Source organism: Pipistrellus kuhlii, unplaced genomic scaffold (assembly GCF_014108245.1).
Source record: "Pipistrellus kuhlii isolate mPipKuh1 unplaced genomic scaffold, mPipKuh1.p scaffold_m20_p_2, whole genome shotgun sequence".
Classification (NCBI taxonomy): Eukaryota; Metazoa; Chordata; class Mammalia; order Chiroptera; family Vespertilionidae; genus Pipistrellus; species Pipistrellus kuhlii.
Window position 1 is genome coordinate 166,190,029 of NW_023425515.1, and position 18,075 is coordinate 166,208,103.

At 39.8% G+C, this 18,075-nt stretch overlaps 1 protein-coding gene across 1 annotated transcript; it reads left to right on the forward strand.

The window, feature by feature from the left end:
- Positions 1-3,635: 3,635 nt before the first annotated feature.
- Positions 3,636-9,709, forward strand: ZNF684 (zinc finger protein 684). The gene is given in 5 exon segments (XM_045584654.1): positions 3,636-3,850; positions 4,822-4,860; positions 5,505-5,631; positions 5,954-6,049; positions 8,109-9,709. Coding segments are annotated over 4 exon segments (1,158 nt in total). The 5' UTR covers positions 3,636-3,850; positions 4,822-4,845; the 3' UTR covers positions 9,029-9,709.
- The last annotated feature ends 8,366 nt before the right edge of the window (positions 9,710-18,075 follow it).

The following is an 18,075-nucleotide window of genomic DNA, read 5'->3' on the forward strand; positions in this document are numbered from 1 at the left end:
GTAAACTTTGTTCTGGGAAAGCATATTCCCAGATAAATACTGGAAATTCTACGAACTATAAAAAAGGGAAAATGGATATGGAGTGACAACTTGCCATCTTTGCCCCACTGAGATTTTCAGGAACACAGCTTGCAATTTTTGCCTTGCTAAGGACCCTAAACCCTAGGGGGAAAGAGGAAAGATGAACATGACTAGTCCTTAATTGGTCCCAACAACCCCATTCCAGGACCAAAATGTGTTAGAACATTTAGGTTAAGGCTCATATTTTTAAAAATCTGATGTCATCTGCTAGATGGAGTCTGGACAACATTTTCCCTCTCTTGCATAATCTCTGGGGGGAAAGCATCAGATTGAAAGGGTCAAGTTTCAGAATTTGATACTCGCAAATCTATTGGAGGCCTGCAGGAGGCAGGTCCTCAAGAACATGAAATTCTTGGAGTCTTACCTAATGACTCTGGGCATCCTGTGGCACCAAGAAGACAGGTTTGAGAGGACCCAGCTAAGAAATTCAGTTTCAGCCTTCCTGTTTATATAGTTTAGCAGAGAATATGGACAAGTAATCAGGCAATGACAGAGCCATGTGCTAAGAGCTAGTATAAAGTGGTAGGGTGGTACAAGATGGTATAGGTTCACAAAAGGAAGTCTACACTGGACTTGTGAGAAACATTGTACTTACTAGATTATTAGTTTATTACAAAGGAATACATTATTTGTCCTGTGACTGTGTTACTAGTATTTCACTCAGCATAATGTCTTCAAGTTTCATCCATGTTATAGCATGTGTCAGATCAATATTCAAAAATAAATTATATTTATACAGTTGCAATAAAAATCAAATGGAAATTTAAAATAGTTTATAACATAAAAAAGATTAAATACTTAGGGATATTTTTGACCAAAAAATATGCAAGTGTTTTACACCAAAAACTAGAAAGCATTGCTGAGAGAATTAAAACAGATTTAAATAAATGAGACCAGGCTCATGGTTCTCTCCAAATTGATCTATAGATTGAAGATGCTGAACCAGACAAGTTCCATAATGCACTTATGAGGATAAAACTATAGACAGTTTCACATTTATTCAGTATTCACAAGTAATTATTTAGCATCCATTAAGTGCCAGGCTTTGGAGGCAATGTCATGAACAAAACTAAAATTACACTTACAGCATTTCCAATGTTTTTGTGATTTTTTTTTTTTTCTCCACCACCAACCAATTCTCTGACACCAACTGAGTATCCTACAAGTCAGCTCAATTCTGATACTATCTACCTGGAAACTGTCAGATTATACAGGTAAAGTGCTCAGTCCTACAATTTCCCCTTCCCCCTCCATTTGATACTAATTGCAAGTCTAGGTTGTCACCTGTGCTTCTGACCTAGAGGCTATAGATTGGAGGTTCCAGTGATCCCCTCCTCAGGTTCAACTAATTCAATAGAGTGGCTCACAGGACTCAGAGAAACATTGTACTTACTAAATTATCAGTTTATTACAAAGAAATACAATATAGGGTCAGCCAGATACGAGAGATGCATAAGGGCATGGTGAAGGGGAAAGGGTACAGAGCATTCATGCCTTCCCTCTTTGAGCTCATCACAAATCCCCAACCTCAGTACCTTCCTATCTTCCCTTTCAGCTTTCTATTTCACTGAGAAAATAGAAGCACTCATAAGAGGAAATCCTGTTGATAATTCTCCCACCACCAAATCTGCCCATCTGCATCTGTATCCATGAACTCCACCTCCTCTTTTATTTCAGTGGATGAAGTGTACACACTCTTACAATCGATCCTTATGATTGTATTCTGGATTCCATCCCTTTCCTCAAGGTCTTTACTACTGCAACTGTCCTTTCTCTGCTGTGTTATCAGTTTTACCCTCTCTATTGTATCATTTTTATTAGAATACAAATATACTGTAATTTCTTTTATCATAAAAAAAAATCTGACCCTGGCCTGGTAACTCAGTTGGTTACAGTTCTCCTGACGTCAAGGCTGCAGTTGGATCCTCGGTCAGGGCACATACAGGAATCAACCAATGGGAATTCATAAACAAGTGCAACGACAAGTCCACATTTCTCTATGTCTCTCTCAGAGCAATTTTTAAAAATTCTGGATCCATTAGCCACATGCAAAGACAGCTTTACTTTTCTGTCCATCTTTAAAAAAGCAGAACTTCTTAAAACTGTTATCTATTCTTGCTTTCTCCTCTTCCACTCTCACCCTTTTATCCCACTCTTATCAAACTTCCACCACTATGCCAAAGCGGCCTGTTTCAACAACTTTCACGTTGCTAAATTCAATGGTCAGTTCTTAGTTCTCATCCTAGTTGACCTATCGATAGCATTTAACACAGAGGATCACTCCCTTCTTCTTGGAACATCTTCTTCCCTTGATTTTTCAGATCCTAACTCTCCTACTTTCCCACCTCTCTCACAGATTATTCATTCTCAATCTTCTTTGTTGGGTCTTCTTCATTTTCCGGATCTAAGCTACTGCAATGCTAGAAGAAAACAAATTTGAGTGAGGGTAAGTTATTCTCTTAGCATATTGCTGATTTAGATTTTCCAGTATTTAAAAACTCTGGCCCTAACTGGTTTGGCTCAGTGGATAGAGCATCGGCCTGCAGACTGAAGGGTCCCAGGTTCAATTCTAGTCAAGGACATGTACCTTGGTTGTTGGGCATATCCCCAGTAGAGAGTGTGCAGGAGGCAGCTGAATCCGTGTTTCTCTTTCATTGATGTTCCTAACTCACTCTTCCTCTCCTTCTCCCTTCCTCTCTGTAAAAAAATAAAAATTCTGATGTCTATATTTTCAAATAAAAATGATATGTACACCTGCTTTTTTTGTGGAAAACGTGGAGTCAGCATACCTGACCCCATTTTGAGATGTGGACTCCACCATGTCCAGGCAAACAAGCCAAAGCTTGGGCATTTAGTCAAGGGAGGTAACCAACAGGTGACAAGAACTTAGAGGACCAAGCGACCACCTAGGGTCCCCGCTTGATCAGGCACTCTGATACTATCCGAGGGTCAGGACATTGAGTTATACTCGCAGCCAGAGTGACCCCCTCACACACTTTTAAAAATGAACATGGCTCTTAAGGCGGCCCCAGAGATACCAACCCTGGAATTTACCCCAAGTGAGGTGGAGATACCTGAGGTTTTCCGGAAACTAGCTCCACGTGCCTTATGGGAAATGTAGTCTCGGATGGATGGCCTGCACCGCGGGGGAGCCTGGGAACTCTAAGTGGGCTGTTACTTCCGCCAACGCCTGGTAGGGAGGTAGCGAGCGTTCTGTCATTTTCGAGTCTGTGTAGCGGGAGTGGCAGTGGGTGTTGCTCGCCCAGGCTCTGGGAGATCTCTGTGAAGGGATGTAGGACTTGGAGCGAGCCGGAAAGGCTGCCGGGTGGGACTGCGGGACTGAGGGAGGGCGGGGAGAAAGGCGCTGGTTTATGGGCTCACTCAACCCAAGATGAACTCAACAACCCGCACCTGCGGTCACTTGGCGTGTGTGCTCCTCCCGGTTCGGAAGAAGTTCAGAGGAAGCCAGCGCAGGGTTCTGGCTGCCACTCAGTGGGCTCCTAGATCACGGCTGGGGCTGGGACCGGGGCAGGGGCAAGCTTAGTTTGCATTCCTGCCTTCGTGGGTGAAGGCACCGTTGGCCCTATCAGAGCCTGCAGTAGGGAATGTTAAACCAGTGCAGGGGATCTGGGAAGAAAGCATTTCTGGAGAAACTGTATTAAGGCATTCTCACAACCATCACCTGCTGGAGTAACTTATCTTCATTTTACGGCAGGCATTAACTAAGGCTGAGAGAGGTGAAGTTACTTGACTAGACTCATACAGCTTAGTAAGTGGAAGAGCTGAGATTTAAATCCAGATGAGTTTTCTCCAAATTGCATTCTTATTTTAGAAGATAGCACTTTGCAAAACACACACACACACACACACACACACACACACACACACACACTCACACTCACACACACACACACACACACACACTCACACTCACACACACACACACACACACACACACACACACACACACACTTGGACTTATTCTTCTTTTGAAATATTTGAGCAGTGAATATTGAGTAAATTTCGATTTGCTGGCATTTTTTGAGGGGCACTAGGTGAATCTACAGACCTTCCAGTGAAGATTATATAAATAAAGCTGTGAATCCCTCTTGCACATTTTAGTCTTTCTAGGGCCCCAGCTGTACTGGTTAGAATTCGAAAAAACGCAGACTGAGTTCATAGGAGATGGTGAGTTTCCAGAGGGGGTGGAGGTGGGGAGAGAGAGAGAAACAGTTTGGAGTCTAAACAAACGGATTTGAAGTCTAAACTGCTTAAAAAAATATATAAAATTCCTGGGTCTTTGGATCTAGCCTTCTCAAAAAGCCAACCTAATTTGAGATCTCTTACACCAACTTCAGAGTAGACACTAGAGAATCATAAGAAGGAATGACTTCCAGAGATACTGAGCATCAGAGACCAAATTTTTAGTCTTTTAACTCATTTATTCTTATTTTCTTAAGATAAATTTCTGGGGGGGAAACATGCCACTGGTTCAAAGGTTAACAACTTGCTGTTAGTTCAGTAGGAATGTACCACATCCATATATTCATAACAGAATCATAACTAGACATCGGTGCTTATAAAACAGGGGCTTTTCTGACTTGCTGGAAACATTCTCCCAGTAGGTAGCATTCTCTGAGGCTGCAGTGTGGGTGCTTCCATTCTGAGAGAGCAGGGTTCTACCTTGCAGTCCTGGTTTTTCATGTCCTTCTATTTACTTCCTAACTTTTACTTTCATAGATCTCTGTGCAAGAGTTGCAGAAAATGATTAACTTCCAGGTAAGAAATTCCTTTATTCAGTCATTTAAATATCTATTGTTCCATTATAAGAGTTCTTTTTATATTCTAGATACAAATCTCTCATCAGATATAAGGTTTATAAATATTTCCTCCCATTCTGTGTTGTCTTTTCATTTTCTTGATGGTGTCCTTTTAAAATTTTGATGAATTCCAACTTATCTATTTTTTCTTTCATCACTTACACTTTTTCTGTCATATTTAAGAAACCATTGGCTAATCCAAGTTCACAAAGATTTACTCCTATGTTTTGTTCTAAGAATTTTAGTTTTAGCTCTTACATTTAAGTCTCTTACCCATTTTAGTTTATTTTTGTATATGATGTGAGGTGTGGATGGAAGAGTTATCCAACTTCATTCTTTTGCCTATATATATCCAGTTGTCCCTACAACATCTGTTTAAAAGACTATACTTTTCCTCATTGAATTGTCCTGGCATTAGATGAATATTTTAAGTATGATTTTTGTCTTTATCACAGTCTATTTCTGAATCAAACATGCAGTAGTTATCATATATAACTTTCTGGGAATTCAACAGTGAACATGATAGGACTGTAAGAAGCTGACATTCTCTTGGAAGTCCCACGTGATTCACACTTTAGTTTGAAGATCAATGTGCTATTACAGGCATCAGTGACATTCCAGGATGTGGCTGTGGACTTCACCTCAGAGGAGTGGCAGCTGCTTGACTGTGATCAGAGAACCTTATATTGGGATGTGATGTTGGAGAATTTTAGAAACCTCATCTCAGTGGGTAAGGACAGTGGGTGGTAACTTCTCATTGTAACTCAGAATGCATTAGTAGTGCCCTTCCTGAAGATTTGTGAAAGCTGTGAACATTCTGAAGCTTTAGTAGGTTTGGCCCTGAATTTTAGTGATCAAAGATTTGGCATCCTCTTTGGGGGTCAGTGTGATTATGCTTCTACCTCCCAAATGGAGGAGGAGAGTCTTTCTGTTCTAAAGACTGTTTGTCATCCTTTACAGGCCCTGAGACTCAAGGAGGAAGACCTGAGTTGTGAGGTAGTTGTTTGTCCCTAGTACCTTGTTCCCAATTCTGTGTTGTTTCCCATGAACAGGGGGTCCAATTACCAAAACCAAAGTGATCTTCGGGGTGGAGCAAGGACAAGAGCTACAGGTGGTGGAGGGAGAGAACCCACACTGGAGCCACCCAGGTGAGTGAGAGAAAGCCAGGTAGGTGGGAGTCTTTGGAATTGGTCAGTGAGGGACAGGCACCTTTGAAACAGTTTTCAGGAAGTATCTCTTAGAAGCCACACACGTTTGGAAGTGACTGGGAACACTTGACATATATCATGAGGTCCCCAAATGACACTTTCACTTTCACTCTCCACATAGCTCTTCTTTCTCTTTGCTCAGCTCTTGTACAAAGGATGGCCCTCTCCTCTCTATTCTGGCTTCTCACACTGCCTGCTTCTAAATCCTTGCTTCGGTCTCTTCGTTCCTAAAATCCTCATTCTCCTTCCCTCCCCAGCATGATTGCAGATCTCTTCTAATTATTAGAGCAAGCATGTCAAACTCAAAGGCTAAAATGGGCCAAATAAGGCTTAAGTTTGGGGACTGCCAAAAAAAAGCTTCAGTTTTCATAGAAAAGTGGGTTTATTTCAATAGAAACATGATGAATACAAAGGGCTGAAATAAATGAGTAATCGTTAACATAGGCTGCAGCCCATTGATGTTTTTCTCATCATCAGTGTTCTTATCTCTCTACTCTTTCCCTTCTCTTTCTCTCAAATAAACAAAAACATTTTAAAGAAAGTAGAATCCTTGGAACCGAAGGTCTTTGTTGAGGACTAGAAGAATATATGCTTAGATACCATGAGTGAACTCATTATATTGCATAGTTTGTTCATCAGGCTAATTACCCTGGAATTTTCATTTGGTTTTTGTTGAGTGAGATAACACAGGATGCTGCTTCCTTTTTTGCTTAAAGTGAGAGAAAACAGAAACCCAATACCCATTGCTGGGGTGTTTCTCAGCATCTAAAAGGGTTCAGGAATCTGGAGAAAGGGCTGCATGTAAATTAATAAAGAGACTAGAAATATAAATTTGGAGTACATGAGGGAGCCAGAGTAGACTTAGCTATAGTAACGCAAGTTCTCTCTGAATTTCTGGACCCCTAGCTTTTTATTAACACAAATTGCCCTAAGGCAAAGCAGATACACATATCAAAGGAAGGTTTGGTATACAGTAGGCATTGTCAGGTTGGAGGAACTGCCTTTGGCTGTTCCAGGAGCAGGCAGTAATATATGCAGATTTTCTGGTTTGGGGAAATGCTTTTGGCTATTCCAGCAGGCAGTATGATTCAACCCTGCTGAATATAGAAGCCCATCAACCTTTTGAGGACTTCTTGCATTAATTATCACATGATGGAATTAGCTTCCAGCAACCCATACTTCTGGGGATTAGTTTGTTAGATTGAAATAGGATGTAAAAACAGTTCTTATCAAATGCAAATATGACAGATAGTTTTCATATATAGAAATCCAGCCAGAATAAAAATGATAGCATGCAGACAGACTCTATGCTTGGGCTGAAGATAACTTGCACTTGAATGTCCTGTTTGGATATTTGTGTTCCTGTGCTGACAAGTAAGTATATGGGAAAATGAATCCTAGCTGTAATTAAGTTGGAACACTGTCTACAGATATCTCTCAGATGTAGTTTAAATGGGGTCAGAGGACTGGAGATATAAGAATATTCCTGAAGGGAACTGACATTATGCCAGGTGATTAAGAGGAAAAAGAGATGTGAATGAAGGAAATATGGGGCTATACTAATAGGGCAATCTAGAAATTAGGTAGTGAAGATCTGATTTTAATCATCATCCTCCAAATCTAGTTTTTCCTATGATATTTTCCTTTAGATCACTTATTTCTTGTTCCCCTTTCCATTAACCCAATCTTCACAATGTTTCTCTTCATTCTGAATTAGCGAGGCACCGTTGTTGAGCAACCTTTGATTTCCTTTGTATTCTACTCACTGAACCTTACACCTATTTTACTGTTTTCCACAAGTCACAAGTCAAGTCATCTATTTTCATTACTGTCATTCACCTCCCATTTCCTTTTTAGAGTTTTATTCTTAAAGCTCAGGAGCAAGGCAAATATAGGATTTATTTTAAAATGAGAGATTAAGTTTGAAGTCATATAAGTTGCTTTTATAACTATTGATAGGAAAAATTAACTAATAATGTTTCATTGTACTCATTTTTAGAAGCTGACTACTCGTTTATTGATGAATCAGAAAAGCACCAGGAAAGTGAAGACAATTTTTAAAATTCAGTTTTGCTCACATTCAGTAAAATACTGACTCTGGAGACACTCCATAGTTATAATATGAGTACAGATCATATTGGAAAAAATCGTATAAATGCAAGAAAGATATCATATAAATGCAAATCACATGAGAAGACTTTGCAACCTACTTTAGATTTACTGAATTATAATAGATGTTATAACAGAGAAAACACTTATGAATGCAAAGACTGTGGGAAAGTCTTCAAGAAGAATTTTCATTTAATTAGACATGAAAAAAATCATACAAGAAAAAAACCCTTTGAATGCAATGACTGTGGGAAAGCCTATAGCAGGAAGGCACACCTTGCAACTCACCAGAAAATTCATAACAGGGAAAGACCCTTTGTATGTATGGATTGTGGGAAAGCTTTTATGCATAAAACACAGCTCATGGTCCACCAGAGACTTCACACTGGAGAGAAACCTTATGAATGTAGTCAGTGTGAGAAATCATTCACATGGAACTCCTCCTTTACTCAACATGTGAAATCTCATACACTGGAGAACTCATTTGAATGTAAGGAATGTGGGAAAACCTTCAGGTATAGTTCATCCCTTTATAAACATTCTAGATTTCATACAGGAGAGAAACCCTACCATTGCATTGTATGCGGCAAAACCTTTGGCAACACATCTGTGCTTGTTACGCATCAAAGAATTCACACAGGAGAAAAACCGTATGGATGTATTGAATGTGGCAAAGCCTTAATCAAGAAGTCTCATCTCCTTAGACATCAGATAACTCACACAAGAGAAAAGCCCTATGAATGTAACAGATGTGGGAAAGCATTTTCCCAGAAGTCAAATCTTATTGTGCATCAGAAAATTCATAGGTGATATTCATCTTATGAATATGAGAAAGCCTTAGATATTAAATAAGTCTTTACTAAAAAGAGATTTCATGGTGAGGAGAAACAAGAATTAGAATGAATTTGGAAAGAGTAGATTTCCATAAAAAGATAATCCCAATCATGTTCTGGAAGTGATAATAAACTTTTTACAGGAAAGATCACAGAAATCATGAAATCATAAGTAATAGAGCATAGAGCATTGAAAGTAAGTATAAATTAAATAATCAAGTAATCAGTGAAGACTATATTTACCATCTCTGATTTATTTTTATAACAAATTATACATTTATGTATGTGTGAGTATAAAATATGTTTATATGTAATATTAAATTATGTTTCTGCAGTAAGTATCACCATTTTTTCTTCCAATCCTAATAACATGCAAGGGAAAATGTGTTTAAAATGTAGTATGAATTTCAGGAATATATCCACTTGCTGGCACTTTTAATGCGCACAGCAGTGTTACTGAAACCCAGAGTCTCCTCTTTAGTTATAAAACTTGTTATAAAGACGTTTTCCTATGCATGATATGTAAACATGAAAACAAAATTTAACAAGTTACCAATTGAGAGGAGGAGAAAACAGTTGTATTCTGTATTACAATAAACATTCCATTGAGGAAAATAAGTATTTAAATAAGTATGTAAATAAAACAATTGCATGCTAACATTCCTGTTCTTTTTCATTGATGTGTTTACATAAGGTAAGCATAGCTCAAGTAGTCAACTCTAACGGGAGTTTCATCTATATTTGATTTTAGTAAAGTAGGCTGTTGTAACTTTCAAGAAATTGACACAGGTTTACCTCCTAGAAGTGCCTGGAATTTTCTATATGATAACATAGGCAGCATTAATCAAGTTGAAAAGAGCAAGTTTCCTGCAGAGCAACTTTGCTTTGGAATGTGACATTTTAAGAAAAAGCCTATATAATAAGACGGTAATATGCAAATTAATCGTCATTCCATCACAAAGATGGAAGTGCCCATACCCATAAGATGGTGGCCCAGTCCTCTTAGCCCCACTAGAGTCCCCCCATCCCAGAGGGACGGCCAAGTTACATTTATTTTGTACTGTAGAAACACTGGAAATTAATTAGCCAATAAATGCAATTCCCATGGCTTCATGCAAGGAAAAAGTAAACACATCACCATTTTCTCTGGAAAAGTTAACCATGATTTACCATACACCCTAAAAGTAGCTGCCTGCCAATATGTGAGTCATTTGAACCACTGTCAAAATGAAAAGTGAAATATACAAGTCACATTTTATAATTAATAAAGGAAAATAAGAATCAAGCTTCCTAAAATGTAGAGCATCACACTTTCAAGTTTCACAGTGATTAATATAGCACCATTTTATTGTTAAAACTGTCACTTTAAATATACATGTCAAAGTGCTTTGAATGCAGCATACTAATTAAAATTCCTGGAAGGTTCTAGAACTGACAGCTAATAAGGTTACTCACCCGAAAACTGTTCAAAAAAGAGCATGCTGCCTTACAAAGAAATCTCATAGGACAAAGAAAATTCTAGTCTGACTTTCAGAATTTCCTATAAATATAGTGCTCAATAAAGTTCAGAAGTGAGATCAAGGCCACTTTGAACACAAGACTCAACACAACCAAAAATGTACCTGTTTTTGGCTTATTTGAAGACCCAAAGTCAAATGTTCTAGCCCATCAGGTTTACATTGTTCCCTCTGGCACGTTCCCAGTGCTTGACTAGACACGATATCTAAGGCAATCAAGGAGATTTGGATGCGGCAACATCTTGGGCAACACAGCAAGAGGGCATCTTTGTCCTAGGCTGTGGCTAGTTAAAATGAAACCCAGGTGAAGGCTGGAAAGGAAGAGTTATGAATAGACTTCTAGTTAAAATATATTAGCCCTTCATTCAAACACCTTCAGATTATCTTTTTATTCTCCATAGGTTACAGAATCAAAGTCTGCTTTGGACAGCAAAGTACATTCCTAATGCTTTATGACTGACTACAAAATGGTACTAATTCTTTGAAAATTAAACACTTAGGAAACTTTCAAATTCACATTTGAATCTGAAATTAGTGGAGGAATAATGAGATATATTGTGACAATTTTAAAATGTGGATTACTCTTAAAACCATGGGGCCCCATGGCATTAGGCATTAAGGTGATCCCTTTTTTCCCTTCAAGTAGGAATGATTCTGTTTTTTCCTGTGCAAATTCCCCAATGCCCAGGTTCCAGACCATGACCAATATTCTTTTGGTATCTAATTTGGAATTTAGGCACTCTAGAGATACATTACTCTCCTAATAGTTTTTTATTAAAATAAACTAGAGGCCCAGTGCATGAAATCATGCATGGGTGGGGTCCCTAGGCCTAGCCTGCGATCCACCCACTCGCCAGTCCTTAGTCCCATCCTGCTGCCTCCACCCATCTGGTTCCCTGTTGGCCAGGCGATCAATCTGAGCCTGTGGGTCGGGGGAGGACCAAGAGGTTGGCATTCCACTCTTTCATCCATTCACCACCCCACTGCCACCCACCCCAGTTCACTGTGGTTTTGGTTCCCTGTTGGCTGTCCAGTGATTGGAGCCTGTGGGCTTGCAGGGAGAGGGGACCAAGAGATGGTCAATGCACCTCATAGTGACTGGTTGATCAGTTGGTCCAGTTGTTATGCTGTTATGGTCGCTAGCCTTTTATTATATAGGAAGACATATAATAATAGTGGTACATAAAGTTCTAGACCATAATCAGCATTTCTTTTAAAATTAGAATTAAAAGTACTTTTAAATTAGAATTAAATTAGAATAACCATAATATTATTAATATATCAAGGAAGGTTATTTACTTTTCTATTTGGAAGTTATTCACTCTATTACCCTTAAGACTAAAACCCATAAACTATATTTATTACAGATTAGTGGAGGAATGATGATTTAAACTAACAAAATTAAACTATGCCTTGCACTAAGATCATCTTATTAAAGGAACACAAAAGGCAGCATTAACATTCTCTATCCAGTTATTTTCTAATTTTTCTTCTTATATAATACAGATTAATCTCATTGCTGTGTACAAGGTCCTGTGCCCCCCACAAATATGGGGGAATATTTTTCTGACAAGCAAAAAAAGGGCATTTTTCTTACCATAACCTGAAAAGAAGCTTCTCTTACCGATCTAGGTAACTCTGGTCAGTAGAAACACAAAGTAAACCTTTGGTCTGGCTAAGGCGCTCTATTCTGAAATGTACATTTAGGGTGGCAGCTGTGTATGCTGAGAGAAAGGCTGAGGTGTAAACTCACCCCAAAATACCATGCATAAGCCTGAAATATCTTTTATACTTTGGAAATGTGATAATTGGCATGACATAAATGCACAGAGCTATTTGCAACCAGGTCCTGCTTCAGGCACCCATTACTACATAACAAATGGAGACTTTCAAGATGGCAAGCTACAACAAGAACAAGAGACAGCAGCACAATCCAGATGGACAAGCTCACGGTGTTCTGAGACAGTTAATCACTCAGTTTCACTTTCACCTTGCTCACAGCCACCTTTCTTTCATCTAAGGATGTCAATAAAACTGACTATAGCCCTAATGAGTTTTGTTCAGTGGATAGAGCATTGGCCTTTTAGATTAAAGGGTCCTGGTTCAATTCTGGTCAAAGACACATGCCCAATTTGCAGCTCGATCCCCAGTAGGGGGCGTGCAGGGGGCATCCAATCAATGATTCTCTCTCATCATTGATGTTGCTACCTCTCTCCCTCTCCTTCCTCTCTAAATACAATATATAAAAATATATTTAAGGGGAAAAAAAAGACTATGGCATAAGTCTTTGCCACCATAGGGAAATAAGTCATAAATCACAGGCACAAAACAATTTACAAATGAGCTTGATACAACAGAAAGAGAGCAGAAACACACGTTGAAGTAAAATAAGAGGACACGATCTTATGCCTGAAGTAAAAGGTATTTTCTTACTATACTATAAGTTGAAGAAAGCCTGTGGTCCAAATTTGTGATTTTATAAATATCAGTTCCCTTCTTATATAATACAGATTAATCTCATTGCTGTGTACAAGGTCAACAAAACAGTAAAATGATTAGCTTAGAAATCTTAAAGCAAAGCTCTGTTCCCAGCCCAAATGGACACTTTCTCCAGTCAGTTTTACAGATGACCCAGAAGGTCTACAGAAAAGAGCATTACCCTCACTTAATTGACTCGTTCTTTGACCTCTGTAATGGCAATTTATCAACAAACATGGAATCATTACCCACATTTTCTGGCATCATTTTCTCACCTATTTTCAGTGTTCATTTTTGTCTCAGAGAAAGTCATTGAATATACCTCAACCTTTATAAACATTTAAAAAAAATGAGTACAGAAGTATGAGTTCACCTTCTTGACTCTTCATTTCAATGACCTAGATGATAATTATTAGAATTTGTAAATTTAAAAATTGAAACATTAATTACATAGTTATTTTTACAAAGCAGCAGATTGAACTCCAACAAAAGAATACACTATAATTAAAATTTTAAATGGTCACATTCATAGATACTAGTGAATAATAGTTATTAACTTAATTACATATCAACACCATGGTGCCTATTTTATCCAAGGGCAATCCATCCAAGAAAAGGATTTAAGATCCACTCTTCAACCGAAACCGGCTTGTTCAGTGGATAGAGCATCAGCCTATGGACTGAAAGATCCCAGGTTCAATTCCAGTCAAGGGCATGTACCATAGATGCAGGCATATCCCCAGTGGGGATGTGTGCAAGAAGCAGTTGATTGGTGTTTCTCTCTCATCGATGTTTCTAACGCTCTATCCCTCTCTTTTCCTGTCTGTAAAAAATCAATAAAAATATATATTTTTAAAAAGATACACTCTTTGTTCAAGCACAAATTTCATTCAGTGAAAAATAAAAGAAAACCAGGGAGTAGGGGGCTTCACTGTTGCAGCCTGATGTGACATCACCTTGAAAGAGCAACTGTTTAGGTCAAGATGGCAAGAAATATGCAATGGTCTACTGTGGGAATAAGGGAATAAAACAAGAATTCTATTTTATTTGTTTATTTATAATCCTGACCTGAAGATATTTTTCCATTGATTTTTAGAGAGAGTGGAAGGGATGGGGAAGGACAGAGTAACATCAATTTGAGAAAGACACATCGATTGGTTGCCTCCTGCATGTGCCCAGATCAGGGCCTGGGTGTGTCCTTGACAGGAATCAACCTGGACTCTTTGTTGTTAGGCCCACACTCTATCCACTGAGCCAAACCAGCTAGGACTAAAACAAGAATTTTAATTGTAACATATCAGGAAGCATGTAAATTAATTCTATAAATTAACTTGCTCCCTTCATAAGTATAAGAAGGAATACTGTAGAATAATCTAAAATATATTTCCGGAACTGGACAAATATATACTGTTCTCTAGAGCACTTTTGTCACTGACCTCATTGTCTTAAGCTGCATAAATGTTTGGCAAGAAGAAAACCAAAATTATCCTCAGCTCTTTCCAAACATAGGAACTAAATCAACATGTTTTTGTTTCATAAATACTATATACAGTGCATACTTACAATAGGCTCCTCCCTGGCCTGGGCCCTAGTCAGGGCGAGTATAGTACACACACACACACACACACACACACACACACACACACACGGAAAAGGTCTGAAGAAGCCCGTAAAATAAATTCTCCCAAATTTGTTCTTGGATTTTTTATTTTATTTTATTTTATTTTATTTTATTTTATTTTATTTTATTTTATTATTTAAATTTTATTTTTTTGCATACTGCATTCATGACTTCTTTCTCTTTTCTGCAACCATTTTTGCAGACCTGCTCCACCAATCCCTTCCTCCAACTCCCCACCCCCAACATCATATAACTAGAAGGTTGGTGGGAGGGGCGGGGATGGGAATCAGCAGTCATGAACCAGCTTTGGGGGAGAATCCCTGGCATTTCTTTCCCCAAATCAAAAGACAAGATTCCAAGAAATCCCCCCACGGAGATGGAGATCGGAGCTACTTGCAAGAAGGGGCTTGGAAGGCTGGACTGAGCAGTAAGGCAGACGAAGGCGCAGCCAGGTGCACAGCTGTGCAGTGTGCCAGCTGGGATCTGGGGGAATAGAGGGTCGGGAAAGGTCGCAGGGGGCGGGGCTTCCCATCTTAAGGTGCGGGAGGGCGACCTGCCTCAGACCGCCCAGAGGGGCCGGTGCGTGTCAGAGGAAGGCAGTGCCGGGACATTCCAGAGGGCCCCGGCCAAATGAGAGCTACCCGTTCCTTCCCCTTCTCTTGGCTCCCAGCCGATGGGGAGCCAGGTTCCGAAGGGCAGGAGGTAGGACAATCCCAGCAGGTTCCCCCGCCTGTGGCTACGCAGCCGGTGAGCCTGGGCCCAAGGAAATATTCACAAATGGCTGTCTGACATCACTCATGGTGATGTAGTTGATGACCGCAAATGAAAACTAATGGGGACAAGCTGCACAAATGGCTTTTAAATGATCTTATTCTAAAGCTTCCAACAAGCTTTAGAAATGGTTTGGCATGGGAATATACAACTTGATGAAGGCCATCTGGAATGAGTCTCTGATATATGAACAATTAAAAACAGGTTGAGAAATTCCTGTGCTAGAGTAGGATAATGGTTCAATTATCCTAGTGCAACAATGATTAAATTAGAAGTATTGGTGTAAATTAATCTGTCCCTGACATAATCTTCATCATATGTAGAGCGTATACTGCAAATGGTGGTATGGAATGGCAACACAGGGAATTTATACCCTGATCTGAACCTTTTATCAGTAGTTCCCAAATGTGGCTGGGCATCAGAGTCAACTCTACAGCTTGTTAAAAATATAGCTATCTTGCCAAAACCGGTTTGGATCAATGGATAGAGTGTTGGCCTGCGGACTGAAGGGTCCTGGGTTCGATTCTGGTCTAGGACATGTACCTTGGTTGTGGGCACATCCCCAGTAGGGGGTGTGCAGGAGGCAGCTGATAGATGTTTCTCTCTCATTGATGTTTCTGACTGTCTATCCCTCTCCCTTCCTCTCTCTCTAAAAAAAAAAAAAATCAATTATATATATCTTGGGTTCCACCTCAGGAGGCTGTGAGTCAGTATTTCTGTGAGAAGGCCTGACGAAGCACCTGCGTTCCAGATTTGGGAATTGCTGCTTTATAGACCTTTTAAAAATAGAACCTGGTCTTCCTAGTGGTTGGCTAATTTGGAATCTTGGTCATGACAGTCAAGATGGGACCTGGGATGTCCTATAAAATACTGATGCTTACAGAGTTTTCTCGGGTAGCAATTAATGGAAATAAAGGAACTAGACAAGAAGAGGGCTCATGCTGTAAAAAGGGTCAGGCTATGACAAGTGGCGTCATTAAAGCGGCCTCTGATCACCTGCCTTGGGGGTGATGAATAAGTTCCACAATATAAAAATAACCGTGCACTTGTCAGCAACTCCTCTCTGAAAGTGTTTCTGGTACTAGAACAATTCACTCTGTAAGTAATAAGCTGTTGGCCCTGTGATTAATAAGCCCCATTTTTGGCCCTGGTACCATCGGTAGGAGTGAACCAACAGGATCCAAGCACCCACTCCCAGCTTCTCTAAGGAACCCTTCCGATGGGGCTCTGACACCTTTCAAAGACATTCAGTGGAGTTCAATAAGGAGCAGGTGTCTGCTTCTGAAAGCAAGCTGAGGAGGGACAAGGGGATAAAAAAGGTTGAGCAGTGGGCAACTTGGGGGTAGAGACAGAGGAGGTCACTAGTTTAGAGGGGCCACTGCACCCCAATGGATACACTTTTACTTACTTATTATTATTTTTAATAGATTTATATTGATTTCAGAGAGGAAGGGAAAGAGAGAGAGAGATAGAAACATCAATGATGAGAGAGAATCATCGGCTGCTTCCTGCATGCCCCTCACTGGGAATTAAGCCCAAAACCTGGGCATGTTCCCTAACTGGAATCAAACCTGGGATCCTTCAGTCTGAAGGCTGGCACTCTATCCACTCAGCCAACCTGCCTAGGGCTATATCTTTATTTTAATAATCTACCACTAAGCAACTAATTTGGTCAGTCCACATGGGTAGATTATGGAGCATAAGGACCTACCGTTTCCCTTACCCTCCTCTGACTCCTCCAGCTCACCTGGCCCACCTGGAACACCAAACATACTTTCAGATTCATCCACAAACAGCTCAAGCAACTTACCAAGCCTTGCTCCTAACTTAACACTTCTTCTTAAATAGGAAAGTTATTTTTGAAATCTTCATTTAGGCTAAAGCTTATCAGATTAATGCCTAAACCCTGGAATGGCTCACAGGTCTCACAGAGGGCATTACCTTTTCTCAAATCCCACTGTCCCTATTTCCTGCATCTGGGAAATGTCAACCTCAAGTGACTAAGATGGTCATTTTTACTTTTGATCTCTTTCCCATCTGCCCTTTGCCTGTATACTGCTCTTCAGCATTGGAAATGAATAACGTCCTGCAGGCTGGGGCTGTCCTGCTTCTAAAACACCCCTAAGGCAGTTGTCGGCAAACTCATTAGTCCACAGAGCGGCAAACCACGGCTCGGCTCGAGCGGCATGCGGCTATCGAGCCACAGTTTGCCGACCACTGCCCCAAGTGGTAGCTCCTGCACTCTTTGATCAGCTTCTTATGTCTGGTCCCTTCACCATCAGCAGTTCTGACTGTAATTCTTTCTCTCTTACATTAAGGAAAACCATGGCTTATTTCAAAGAGCCTAAGTAGAGAGAATAATAAATAAGCATAGAATAAGTTACTCTTTTCATGGTATAAGTAGAGAAAAACACTATATAGAAAAAGGTAGTGTTGGTAGTATCAGCTAGCTAGCCGTCTCTTCCAGCCATTCAATCTCCTTCGCCATCAGTTTTGAATATATTTTTGTTGTTGTTAATCCTCAACCAAGGATATTTATTCCATTGATTTTTAGAGAGAGAGGAAGGGAGGGAGAGAGACATAGAGAGAGAGACATCATGTGATAGAGACACATCAATTGGTTGCCTTCTACACACA